General features: G+C 39.5%; 1 protein-coding gene across 2 annotated transcripts in view; it reads left to right on the forward strand.

Annotated features, from left to right (window-relative positions):
* ptprua (protein tyrosine phosphatase receptor type Ua) overlaps nt 1-12,563 on the forward strand; it is a 313,419-nt gene that overhangs the window by 214,442 nt on the left and 86,414 nt on the right. For both annotated transcript variants that reach the window (XM_072675423.1, XM_072675424.1), the window contains exons 9-10: nt 4,141-4,250; nt 7,092-7,293. In XM_072675423.1, the coding sequence (XP_072531524.1) occupies nt 4,141-4,250; nt 7,092-7,293 (312 nt within the window). The remainder of the gene's footprint in view (nt 1-4,140; nt 4,251-7,091; nt 7,294-12,563) is intronic.

Here is a 12,563-nt window from a genome sequence, read left to right on the forward strand (position 1 = left end):
TGCCTTTTGCAAGGAAGAATGGGCAATATTCCCCCAAACAAGACTTGACAGACTTTAGCTGACTACAAAAAGTGTTTACATGCTGTGATACTTTCCAAAGGGTGCCTTAATATTTGCTTCAGGTCGTTTTCATTTTCATTTTAACTATTCAAAATGGAAATAAGTAATCCTTCTGATCAAATTAATCAAATCAAATCAAATTAATTAAATGTGATGTTTCTCAATGTTTCAAATAATATGTTTGCAGAAGTACGGTTCAAACATGACCCACATCCAGAGTTATGAAGATACGAAGACATTTATCTTTCTCTCTAATTAGTAAATTTGGGAGCATCATCTGCCTCTTGTCTAAAATTGGTAGATTCATATGCCAGTTTATGGTTTTGTGTGAAACTGACCAATGGTCACTCAGAAACTCGTCTACTGTCTCTCACCGTTGATTTAATATTGTATTGAATTTGGATGAATAGACAAATATAAATGCTCCAAAATGTGGATTTTTTTTTATCAGTATTTTGCGATATAACAATGTTTTAGACCACACTGCATGCGTATGCATGAGGATTGATCTCAGCCTAAGATTGGATTGATAACTGCCTTTGCAAAACAGGTATAAAGGAACCTGTGTTGTGAGACTGATCCTGTGTGCTTCTGCTCATGTCAGAAAGTCTATTTGAGATTGCTATAAACAACTCCTTATAGTTTGAGACAAGTGTGATTTAGCTTTGCAGTTTGAACAATGCTAAATTATACATATAAGCTTCCAAATTCTTTAAGCTACATTAGCCATGCAGCTCCAGTGCAGAGAGCAAACTTTGGACACCAAACACATTTTCCCAGACTTCACCTACACACTATTTGCTGCTTTTTTCAATTATATTGTTTCTTGTTAGAGAATGACAATCCATCTTCTGGAAATAAAGGACATTATAATTAAATATAATATGACGTTTCAGTATTTAGTGTCTCCCACACCTCTAACTTTAGTCTCATTATACTCTTCCTGCACACAGTGGTTCCCTTAGTTACTAAACTGTAGTTTAAGTTCATTAATTAAGAGAGCTATTGCACTAATATTTAAGTATGTTTAGTAACTCTGAACTGTGTACTTCAACTAATAATAGCCCTCCATATTTGCTCGGTATTGTACACAACCACTTTATGTAGTTTCATAGTGTGATTAAAACTCGCACATATACCCAGTGGTAGCTCTGCATGGGTCAGTGAGCAGAACTCATCCATCTTCCTCCAGATGCACATTTATTTAACCAGTTATGATGCCTCGGACTCGCGCTAGGCTGATATGCCTACAGTGCTCCGCGATGCTACCAATTATAGCAACAGCGCAAATATTGACTCTTGGAATGCCCAGCATCAGCATAACTAAATGGGAGATCATACTTTCAGAATGGAAGTAGATGAAAAATTAATCAGCCACGGCCACCAGCGAAACGGAATAAAGATTTTTGCTTATTTTTGCATTTCTATTTTGCCGTGTCAAACAGCAGATGAAGCACATTTTCATGCAAATAGGAAGAGATTAAACAAACTGGAGGTCAAGCAAATGACCCCCCCCCCCAGGCCTCCATGTTCAAATTAAAGACTCACACACTTTCCCTTTCTGCTTGTAAGTGAAGGGAGGACGGTGATGAATTCACCCAAGATGAATGTACCTCATTTATCACTCTGGGGGAATTCACACCATCTTCTTCCTTTCTTTCCTCCAGCCTTGATTTTTGCACGAGTTTGTTTTTCTGCATTCGTAGTCCTTGCATCTGCTTGCACTGATTAATAGCAAACAACAGCAATTTCCGGATTAATTCTGTAAATAAAGTCTCAAAAGCCGGCGCTTAAAGTTAAAAGCTTGGTGCGCTAAAGGGAGCGAGGGGAGAAAGAGAGAAGTATGCTGAGAAACAAGTGAGGACACGGACCTTTTAATTATCAGCCTCTCTACAGTGCTCCAATTTTGGCACATAAAGCCAATGAAGAGGAGACTCCTGCTGTTATGAAAGGCGCAGTGTTTTGCTGTTAGCATGGGAAATGCTTTTTTACCCTCACAGCGAGGGCCATAGCCCTACATGGTGCAGTTTTATTCATGCTTGATAGGATAGCAGATTCATGGAAGCCAGAAAGACTTTTGTTTACCATCAGAAAGAAGAATTCATGAAGAAGACTCAGAAGGGGGAAACTCATGAAGACCATTCACTAAGAGGAACCAAGGCTCGAAAGAAAAAAACTCCCTAAGCTCATGAGGAAGAACCACTGAGAGACACAAATCCCACTGTCCTCAAGGATGTCGAGACTGGATAGTACAATGAAGATACAAATGGTACAATTGTACAAGTGAGGGTAACACAGGCACTTGGATCAAAAAGAGGAAAGATCTGGCAGATAAACCAGTGACAAATGTTAAGTCCTTCAGAAGACTGTTGGCTTTGGTGTGTGTTCAGTAATGCAGAATCGTTCACTTACACCAGGGAGTGTTCACACTTAGAAGAACTCTAAGATTTAGGAAAGACCCAGCCTTGTTTCTAGGATCGTGATTGAGTCCCAAGACTGTAATTCAGGGCTTTTTCAGGAGATTTGGGGCTCCTACATTGAAGAAAGGTATAGCTACATGAAGGTAACTCTTCAAATTGCTATATGTTGTGATTGTAGTATACCTTACACGATTTTAAAGAACACCTGAACAGAACTGGGATCTTTTTAAAGCCCACTAAAACTAAGCCCTAATGGCTGATTTATACAGCAACCCGTAGAATAGGGTAGTGACTTTGGTAGAGCTATTGAAGTGTAGTATTTTTAGTTGGTGTAGAATCTTCACGTTTTGTTTGTTGTGATGTCTGTCTGCATCCCAGCTTAGAATGTTGGTTAAACTGACGGTGTGTCGGGCCTTGTTCATAGATGTCAGTTTCCATTTCCTCTGTTTAAGTGGTCCTCTGTTACAGGCTGCTATTAGCACACCAAGCTGGAATGCATCCCATGAGGCATAAGCATCTGTGATCAGGCTGTGAGACCTCCGCCTGGGTATCATCAGCAAACTTTTAGAGCTTTCTCCTTTTCAGTTTGCAGTAGCAGGTGTTAAAATTGTTGAGGGGAAATTGGACTGCATGTGCATGGGCGTTTTTTTTTTTTTTTTTGGGCTGCTTTTTTGGACGAGTGAGACGTTCATCTCCTTGGTTCTATTTCATAGTGGGTTTTGGTAGAAACGGAAGCTTCCATTCAAAATCTGATGTGCGTTGCTGCATTCTTCTGCAGTTGCCTTATTTGCAAATTGCTCCAAACAGTCTTGAACTTATATATATATATATATATATATATATATATATATATATATACAATAATCAGTGTCTTTTGAATTTTACGTGACTGTAACATCACCAATTTTCTTAGATTTATCTCCTTTAAATAAATGGATCAGTTAAATGTTATTGTGAGCCATGAACGCTTTTGTGGTCATTTGTATGGGCCACACATTGCAAAAGATTGGGAACCCCGGCTGTATGTTGTTCATATAAAATATACAGTCATTCTGACAGACTGCAATACACTATAGGAAGTGCAGGGGGCGTTATGTCTTCTGTTGTTTATTACATGCCAACAGATGAAATAGCTTGTTGCACAGATGGAACTCTGAATGTTTGGTTTGATGAGGGAAACTGCAGAAGGCATAATGATTCATGTATTCATTTAATCAAATAGTTGTCAACAGGTGGTAATAGTAAGCAAGTGCTGTATAGCTATGAAAATGTGGTACAGTGCTGTTGTTCTCTTACAGGGGAACAGATACCTTTCAATAAATGTGAATACACATGTATGTATACTGTAACCTTGCTGTATGGCAAAATGTTTCTAGTGCCAAAAGCTCCTAGGCCAATTTTAGAGTGAGCGCATCCGTGCACTCTACAAAAGCCAATAATTGGTCCCATCTGGTGGCTCTGTTGGGGCTGGTGGCTTCCTGTGCAACCATGCAAGCTGTGTTTAGCTCCCTTACTATAAAGAATTGAGTGACCATTACACACAGAATGCTTTGGCTAGAAGGACCAGGCTTGCTTTGAACAGAATCTATTAATGCGGGCACACAAATATGTATGCACCGCCTGCTTACAGCAACAATTCTGACCATCATGTCTTTTGCAGTTCCAGGAGGCATTGCTCCAGAGTCTCTAACCTTCACCCCTTTGGATGATATGATCTTCCTCAAGTGGGAGGAACCTGTGGAACCCAATGGTCTGATCACACAATATGAGGTAATAGAGATATTTATGTTATATTTCCTTTACATTTGCAAAGATTTTACAGTAAAGAAATCGAATTAACATGAACTACATGAACCTTTACCCCACATACAATCAATAAACCAAGTCATGTCTGGTATCTGAGTGTGGAGTCTGGTGTGCTCCTTTAGTTTAGAAAATTCTAAAGCTAAAATTGCTAACACTGAACATAAGCTATCACCAATTTCATTTCTGTAAATACATGTCCAAACACATCTCTCAAGGTGCTCACAATGTGTCCAGGTCTTCATTTGTTTGTCATAGACAAGTCAACATGGTTTACAGTCTGACTTACTTCAGTCTATAAAAAATAGGAAGAGGAAACTTCTCTGTATAGCTGAATGGTGGGACAGCAACCAGAACAATTTAGCCTTCAGCACAACCCAGCCAACATGGTCAGAAAGTGGACTAGTTTGTTGTTACTGGGACCAAATGGGGTTCCAAAAGCCCCCTTTGTCTCACAAGGGTCCCATCTAAGCCTGATGTGCAGTCTACAACCCAAATGGGTTCAGTGTTTAACCCCTCTTGGTCCTATCACTGACCTTGGTGGGACCTTGTTGTGGGCATCCATATGTGGGGCCAACATGGAAACCATGGACAAGACTTTCTGCTTCTCGGTTGGGCTACCCATAAAGGCTCCATGTAAGTGTGTTGCAGTTTAGAAAAAAATGTTGGTATTCCTCTTTAAAGTTAAGAATGTTATTTTTCTTTCTCCTGTAACTCCAAACTGTTTATGGACTGCTCCATTGCAGAGTGATCATTATAATGTAAGCCGTATCAAAGAGTAATGACCGCCATGAGCACTCAAAATTATCTTACATCAAATTAGCCCTGGCTCCAGAAGCCAAAAATGAGGGTGTTTTGCCATGCCAATGAATGTAGTATTCCATTTTATTCATTAAACGGGTCCCCCCCTCCACCACTACCACCATTCCAGACTTCCTCAGAGTCATTAAAGAAATGGTCACAGTCTCTCCTCAGTGGTTTTATGTTAATCAGACACGAGCTCCTTCTCCGGGCTGCAATTAGAGTGAAGGGACAAACATTCTAATTATTTATTTGCCAAGCAGAGGCTGTCGTACGGGGCGAGTGGAAGCGCTCTCCAATTATTAATATTTCATCATCTCTCCATGCTCCAGTTGCGCGCGTTCACGGATTTGGCCCACCCAGTGCAAAGCCCTGCCGCGGTGCTGTGTATGTTACCATGCATTAAAGGATGTGGTAACTGGAGTTGTTCAGTGCGCAGCGGCCTGCTCAACACACGGGCTAATTATTCACCAGCTCCGGGCGATGAGTGGGCCGCAGTTTAACCGAGTTCACAAGTTTCTCAAGTGTGCCTGAAATCGTCATACGGCAGCGGCTGAATACAAATATTTTCCTAAAGGATGGGCTACCCGTGCAGTTTATTTCTTAAATATGAGGCACGGGGTACCCAGAGTCGATTTTCAAAGTGGTGTGAAGCTTGTGCAAGCGTTTAACATAATTTGCTATTGATTCTGATCTTAGAATCTCTAGCCAGTCATGGAAACGGGGCCTGAGTTAATAGTAAAAGCTAATAGTAAAAGGAGTAAAAAGGGCATTGGTGTACTGAAGGAAGTGCAAGAAAAAAAAAATATGAGATGGATTGACAAGTAGTGGACTACATAAAAATCAACAAATTAATGAATTAAACCATTGTAACATTTTGAGTAAGTAGAAATAATATTAATACAGTAAGTAGTGGTTTTGTGTATGAAGGAGTGTTGATTTAAGCATTTCCAAACCCAAGCCCAGTATTACCTAGCGGTTCAACAGTACGTTTAGGCCACAGTTCAGATTCACAGTAGTGATTTCATGATTCGAAATTCAAGAAAAGTATTTAGAACAAAAGTAATAACTGTATCCATGTGTTTACATTATTTACAAATTAGACTTGTGCTTACATTTGGGAGGAGTGTGATGCATGACAAGTACTTCAATGGATTGCTGTTTGGTGCTGATTGTTCGCATTAGATATTAGAAAATATCTACACTTTATTTTCTAAAGCACATCAGAGATGGAGATTGCTAATACATGATAAAATTTAACTTCTAAGAAAAATACAGTTCAACTTTCAGCTTTTAAAACCTATTTTTTAGATTAGTAATACAAGAAATGCACTATATTCAAGTATGTTGCTATTGTGATGTATTTATTGTTTTTGGCACTTTTTTGTGAATCTTGCAGTTGTCATTTACAAAATGTCACAGTTCATGATAAATGAACCAATAGAAATGCTACAAAATGACTTGGAATATGATATTTTTACATTGACTTCTATTGCAAGTTAATAAGGTTTTTCTTTTTTTTATTCTACTTACTTTCTTTTGGAGATGTAAGTTTTTTTGCTTGACTACAACAATGCATTGAATGATTATAGAAATCTATGAATGGAAAGTTGGGTTTTAAAGTATATTCCAATGTGAAAATTCAAAAGAAACATTTTTTAACATTTCAGTGGGAAAAAGAATGTTCCTGATTCCCAGGTTAAATCTGACTATTTCCACCCCTGATTGTGTAATCAGTGCTTCATCAAGTTTAATCTGGTGTGCTGCTGCTGGTGGACTTGAGCAAATTTATACAGTGGCTTAAGGCATTGAGGAGAGAACCTTTGTAACTCAAAAGATATCAGCTACAAAGCTACAAACTCCTTTGATTGCAATAGCTGGATTAAGCAGGGCTGGGCTCACTTATTCTCATTAAATTCCTCTTTCAGCTCACTGAGTTGAACTAAACATGATGTTCTTCTAAAAGCTTTATTCTTACTCTCTCTCTGTTTCTCTGTTGAACCATAGATCAGCTACCAGAGCATTGAGTCGTTTGACCCCAGCGTGAATGTGCCTGGGCCTCGCCGCACCGTCTCCAAACTGAAGAACGAGACATACCACATGTTCTCAGGACTTCATCCTGGAACCACGTACCTGGTGTCCGTCCGAGCCCGCACTGCCAAGGGCTTTGGCCAGACCGCTTTGACCGAGATCACCACAAACATCTCTGGTGAGGGCAGAATTTGGTATATTTGCGTTTGCATGGTATTTGTGTCAAAACAGGTAATTAATTTTACATGTTCAATCTCTCTTCATCCCTTAGAATTATGACTTTAGGTGGGAAAAAACTCAAAAGGGGCTGCTTTTGCAGCTTAGTTTGGACACCCCTGGAATAAGTGTTTGTGAATATTTAGTTAAAGATAAATATCCAAAAATCGTAAGGATGAACCATATTTTCAACATTTATGCAAGCTTAGTGTATATGTTTTTTATTTATTGAAATTTTTAAAAAAGGAAAGAAGAACCATGCAAAAGATTGGACACCCCAAGAAATGTGATCTTTTATTGGCAGCTAGTCTCAGCAGCTGCCTAGCACTCTGACAATTTCATCGACCATTGCCCACAAAGCAGGAGAGGGCTATAAGAAGATAGTAAAGAAGATAGCAAAGTTGGTGAGTCATTGGGGAGTTGAGGTGGGGTGGTGATCATTCAACATCCTGACTTCACTTGTCACTGAATGCAATCAGATCCTCACAGCAATGCTCCAAAATCTAGTTGCAAGCCAATTGAGAGACAATGGAGAGACAATTACTCCAACAAAAGCAGGATAAACTCTTTTTAATACCCTTGTTTTCAGAAGAAACAACAAATGAGCGAGTGTCCCGATTCTTTTGTCCATATAGTGTACTTAAATTTAAGCTCTCATCAGCAGCCATGGACTAGTTCAAGCAACTGCCTAGCACTCTGACAGTTTCAACGATCAATGTCCACAAAACGGGAGAGGGCTATAAGAAAATAGCAAAGTTGATGAGTTGGGGATGAGGTGGGGTGTGATCATTCAACATCCTGACCTCACTAAGGCTCTTAGACAATCAAATCCTCACAGCAATGCACCCCAATCTATCCGAAAGCCTCTTACAGCCAGTAGAGACCGTTTTGATTGGGGGTGATGGTACGAGAGATTCTGCTTTATTGCTTGCACATCTAGGAGATATCCAGCATATCCAGGATTACCCTAAACCTGCTTTATTACCATATACACTCTGCACAGTAGCGGAGAATCTGAGACTTTGGTTTGGCTTGTGTGCAGTTTGATGTGAAAAAGTCAAGCCACAGATCTGCACCTGCTATTGCATGTGCTTATGAATGTGGGAGGTTGAGAGAATTGCGCTTGCAAATCTCACCAAGAGCGGACCCGTGACATTAGAGTGCTTGGGAGTGCATTTGCATTTGATTAACCCTGTTATCCAGCAGCTGAGGACTGTCGATTTTCCACCTGCCTTTGCTTTGAGCTAGTCATATGTTAAATCCATTCTAGCATTTTCACCTAGGTTATGTGGCCTGTGTGCTGACCAGCCATGTAAATTTACAACTGCTGCCAGTTGAAACTGCTATATTGCATTTTCATTCTATACGTCACAATGGCAGCTTACTGAGTTAATAACATTGAAGGAAGAGGATTCATTAAAGTCATAACATAAATATGTCATGCTTATTCATACTTTTTTCTTTTTTTTTGTGAACAGCTTAAGGCAATACGTTGTTCAACTGTAGACTAAGTCATTTAGATCAGTTTGGTGTGTAATTCTCAGTTCTGGAGAAGCTTACCAAATCAAAAATGTTGATGGTTCAGTATTTATTCCTTTAAAATCTTTTTATTTATTACATTAGATACACTAGATGTCTAAATGTTGTGAACAAACCTTCTAATGAATGCAGCAGTGGGTGCTATATTAATCTGCTTCTATTGTTGACACAGATTAGTGGCAAAAATTTGTGGATACCCCTCTAGTCCACGCCTGATATGCCTTAGGCATGGTGCCAGTAGGTTTGTGTTTATCTACTCCAGTGTCCTATTCTATCAGCAATGCAGTGGAACTCTGTTCTCTGCAATGATGGTCCTCCATCCAAAACTTTTGGGATGTTTTGGGAAGTTGGTAAGGGGATGAGTTGGGTGGTGATTATCCAACATCCTGACCTCACTAAAGCTCTTGTTGCTGAATGCAATTTATGTTCCAAGCTCTAGTAGAACGCCTTTCCGGGACAGTTGAGACTGTTACTCCAAACAAAAAACAACAAATAAGCAAGTGTACAAATACTTTTGTCCATGTAGTGTATTTAACATTTTGTTTTTTATGAATGCATTTTAGTCACAAATACGTTTTAACCTCATTCATGGTGGAGGAGTAACCCAACCAAAACACATTTTTCCCAGATGTGTTACTGTGTTTTTACTATTTATCATTTTGGATAGTATGTAAAATGGGTATATTTGCAAGGTAGACATTATGATCCCTGACTCCTATCACCACCACTGTAAAGAAATGTATATAAAGTTTCTCTACAGTTAACCATCTCACATCAGACCTCTGTTAATAACTTTCTTTACATCCCATCAATTAAATTATACTGAATAATATGACTGCTTTCCCCTTTAGATACTTATTAGAGGAACATTACGTTTCTTCAACAGCTTCAAAATCATGCTGCTGCTCCACTGACTGTAATAGGGAAAATGGTGTCTCAGATATTCCCACTCTGGGTTCGGAGCGCAGCTGATGCCCTATGGAACTGTGGAACTGCACAAGACCTTACATGAGAACTTTGTTGCTCTGCATATATTAATTAATTCATTCATAACTCATTCATAACTGCGCTCTGTGGTAAATAATAAAATAAAATTCTTCCCTTTGCATATCCTAGCTTACAAAGCCAGTGTCGGAGCACAAGGCCTGTCGTACTACAGAACCCCTGGAGCAGAGAGGGTTAAGTGCCTTGCACTCAGGGCAGTTTAGCAGATGCTGGCATTGAACCCTGTGATCAATAACCCAGCCACTATCACCCCCCATGAATAACGATCCGTACATGCTACAAGCAAGCTACTGTAACACTTCTGTGCATTGAAATGACATTTAATGGAAGTATATCTACTACTGAATGTCAGCACTAAGATCTAACAACATCAGCCACTTAGCTCTCCTTCAAATAAGCTCAGAATTGGTCCTGGGTGTATATTCGGGACAAGTGTGAAAACACCCATCCTACAGTTCTTAGCTTGTTATTTTTTTCTGTAGACATTACATGCAGCCATATGAAAATTGTAGGACTCCCAATGTAAATCTTTTCTAAACAACATCAGGGTTAGAGGCTCATGATTCATCTGTACGAAGCACGTTGTTCCAGAAGTCCTGGTGTTCTCTGGAAAACCCTAGTCTTGTTCAGTCCCTTTCTAATGATAGATGCTGTTCTTTACCACTTTGTGTCACTGTACTGTATCAGGAGCTACCTGGAGGTCCATGGTGACATTTTTGGATTGTTGGGGACTTCATTATGCATCTATTGCTTTCTACTCATGGGCTGAACTTGCTAGAGTGTCCTGATCTGGCCATGTTGGCAGTTGTTTTACTTGTAAATTATTTAGTGAAGAGTGATGGCTGATTTGCAATTGTTCTGAGATCTTCTCCGCTTTCCAGACTCATCTGCATCTGCAGTCTCCTTTTGAAGGCCTCAGAAAGCTCTTTGGATCTGGCCATGGTGATCCCACTCACTTCAACAATGAAGAGCAAACGAACCTTAATGTCTGAGGTTTAAATAAGGCAGGCTCCCAAATCCTCTATAACTATGTCCCATTCATCTGCATTTGAAGTAGTAATAAATGTGAGGGTGTCCTAAGTTTAGTTATATTACCTCCATCACTCAATATTGTACAAATGGAGGTCAAATGTCTAGATGATTAAATGTGTTAAAAAGGAAAAAGGTTTATATGGAGTGTTGCAATTCTTTTACATGACTATATGAGTCGCTATTACATTTAAGATAAGAAAACCCCTAACTTTGGTTTAGATGTCCCAACTTTGCCTTAAATGTCAAGTCCTGGCTTGGCCATGGGCCTGATCTTAATCCGTATGTAGCTTGATCCCTTTTGCTTTGCTGTAAACCCCAGGCTTTGAAATGGCCTTTGCTGGACCTGAACCACGAGCGCAGCTGTGTCACTTAGGCAGACTCTGAAGCTTCTCGCTTCACAGAGTGCTCTATTCTGCTCAACTAAATACCCTTTCATCTGAGTCACATCAAAGGTGTCTCTCTCCCTCTCTCTCTCTCTCTCTCTCTCTCTCTCTCCCTCTCTCTCCCTCTCGCTCCCTTTCTTGTGTGCTCTTTCTCTTAAAGGGCCTGTCCCTCTACATTTTTCTCAGCATGCGTTTCTCCCTGTACCCAGTTTAGAGAACATGGATAGACAGAGAGATGGAAAGCTTTTTCTATGAAGCTTTGTATGCATAATAGAATGCTGCTGTTTTTCTATTCATGTTCTTATTTATGATTAATGCATTCCATCCTTGGCCTTGTTAGTGTCTGAGTTTCACTCCTTTTGCCTAGTGTGTCTGTGTTTGTATGTGTAAGTTTATAGGTGTGCAGTGGTACGCAAAGGCCTGGGCAGCCCTGGTCAAAAAATCCTGGTTCTTTGGATAGCTAAGTGAATAAAAGATGACTCGAAGGCACATTACTTTATTATTTGAAGGTATTTTTCTCCTCTTTAGTACAAAATAACAAAACCAGCCCAAAGCAAAATTTTGCAACACCCACTTTTTGTACAGAGATAAGAGTCTTTACATTCTGTTTGGGTGAATGTACCCTTTTTCCTTGCAAAAGGCTTCTAGTTCTTCTTAAAATAATGAAGTTTTAAAACATTTAACCATAGATCTACATTCAGTAATGACCTGAAGACTATCTATGTACCTGGGAGGTATGCTAATCGGAAGCATTTTAGAAAGTCATTCAATCGCATGCTGGAACAAGAACATTTGGAGGGTTCTTTTGGCTGTTAAACATCATGGTGGGTCATTTTTGCCAGTTAAGACAACAAAAACAACATTTTATTTGTCAAAACTGTGCAAGTGTAAGGAATCTATAAATTTAACCTGTACACACCTTTAAAAGGTTCTTCACACATGCATGTCTTTTTTTTAATGGAACCTGAAATGGTTCTTCTGTGGCATCACTTTTGCACCTTAAGGACCTTTGGCAGCACCTTTCATTTAAGAGTTTAGAGCTGTAAATGATAATACTTTTGACCTGCTGTTGCTGCGTAAGGCAGGCTGTTAATGGAGACCCATAGAGACATAAAAATGCCAGATTTAAGTTTGCCAGAACATGCCTGAGGAAGCCACAATCCTTCTGGGAGAATGTTCTGTGGACAGATGAGATCAAGCTTTCTGGTAAAGCACACATTTGTACTATTTAACAAAAAATGAAATGAAGCCATCAAAGAAAGAACACAGTCCC

Source organism: Salminus brasiliensis, chromosome 3, assembly GCF_030463535.1.
Source record: "Salminus brasiliensis chromosome 3, fSalBra1.hap2, whole genome shotgun sequence".
Lineage (NCBI taxonomy): Eukaryota > Metazoa > Chordata > Actinopteri > Characiformes > Bryconidae > Salminus > Salminus brasiliensis.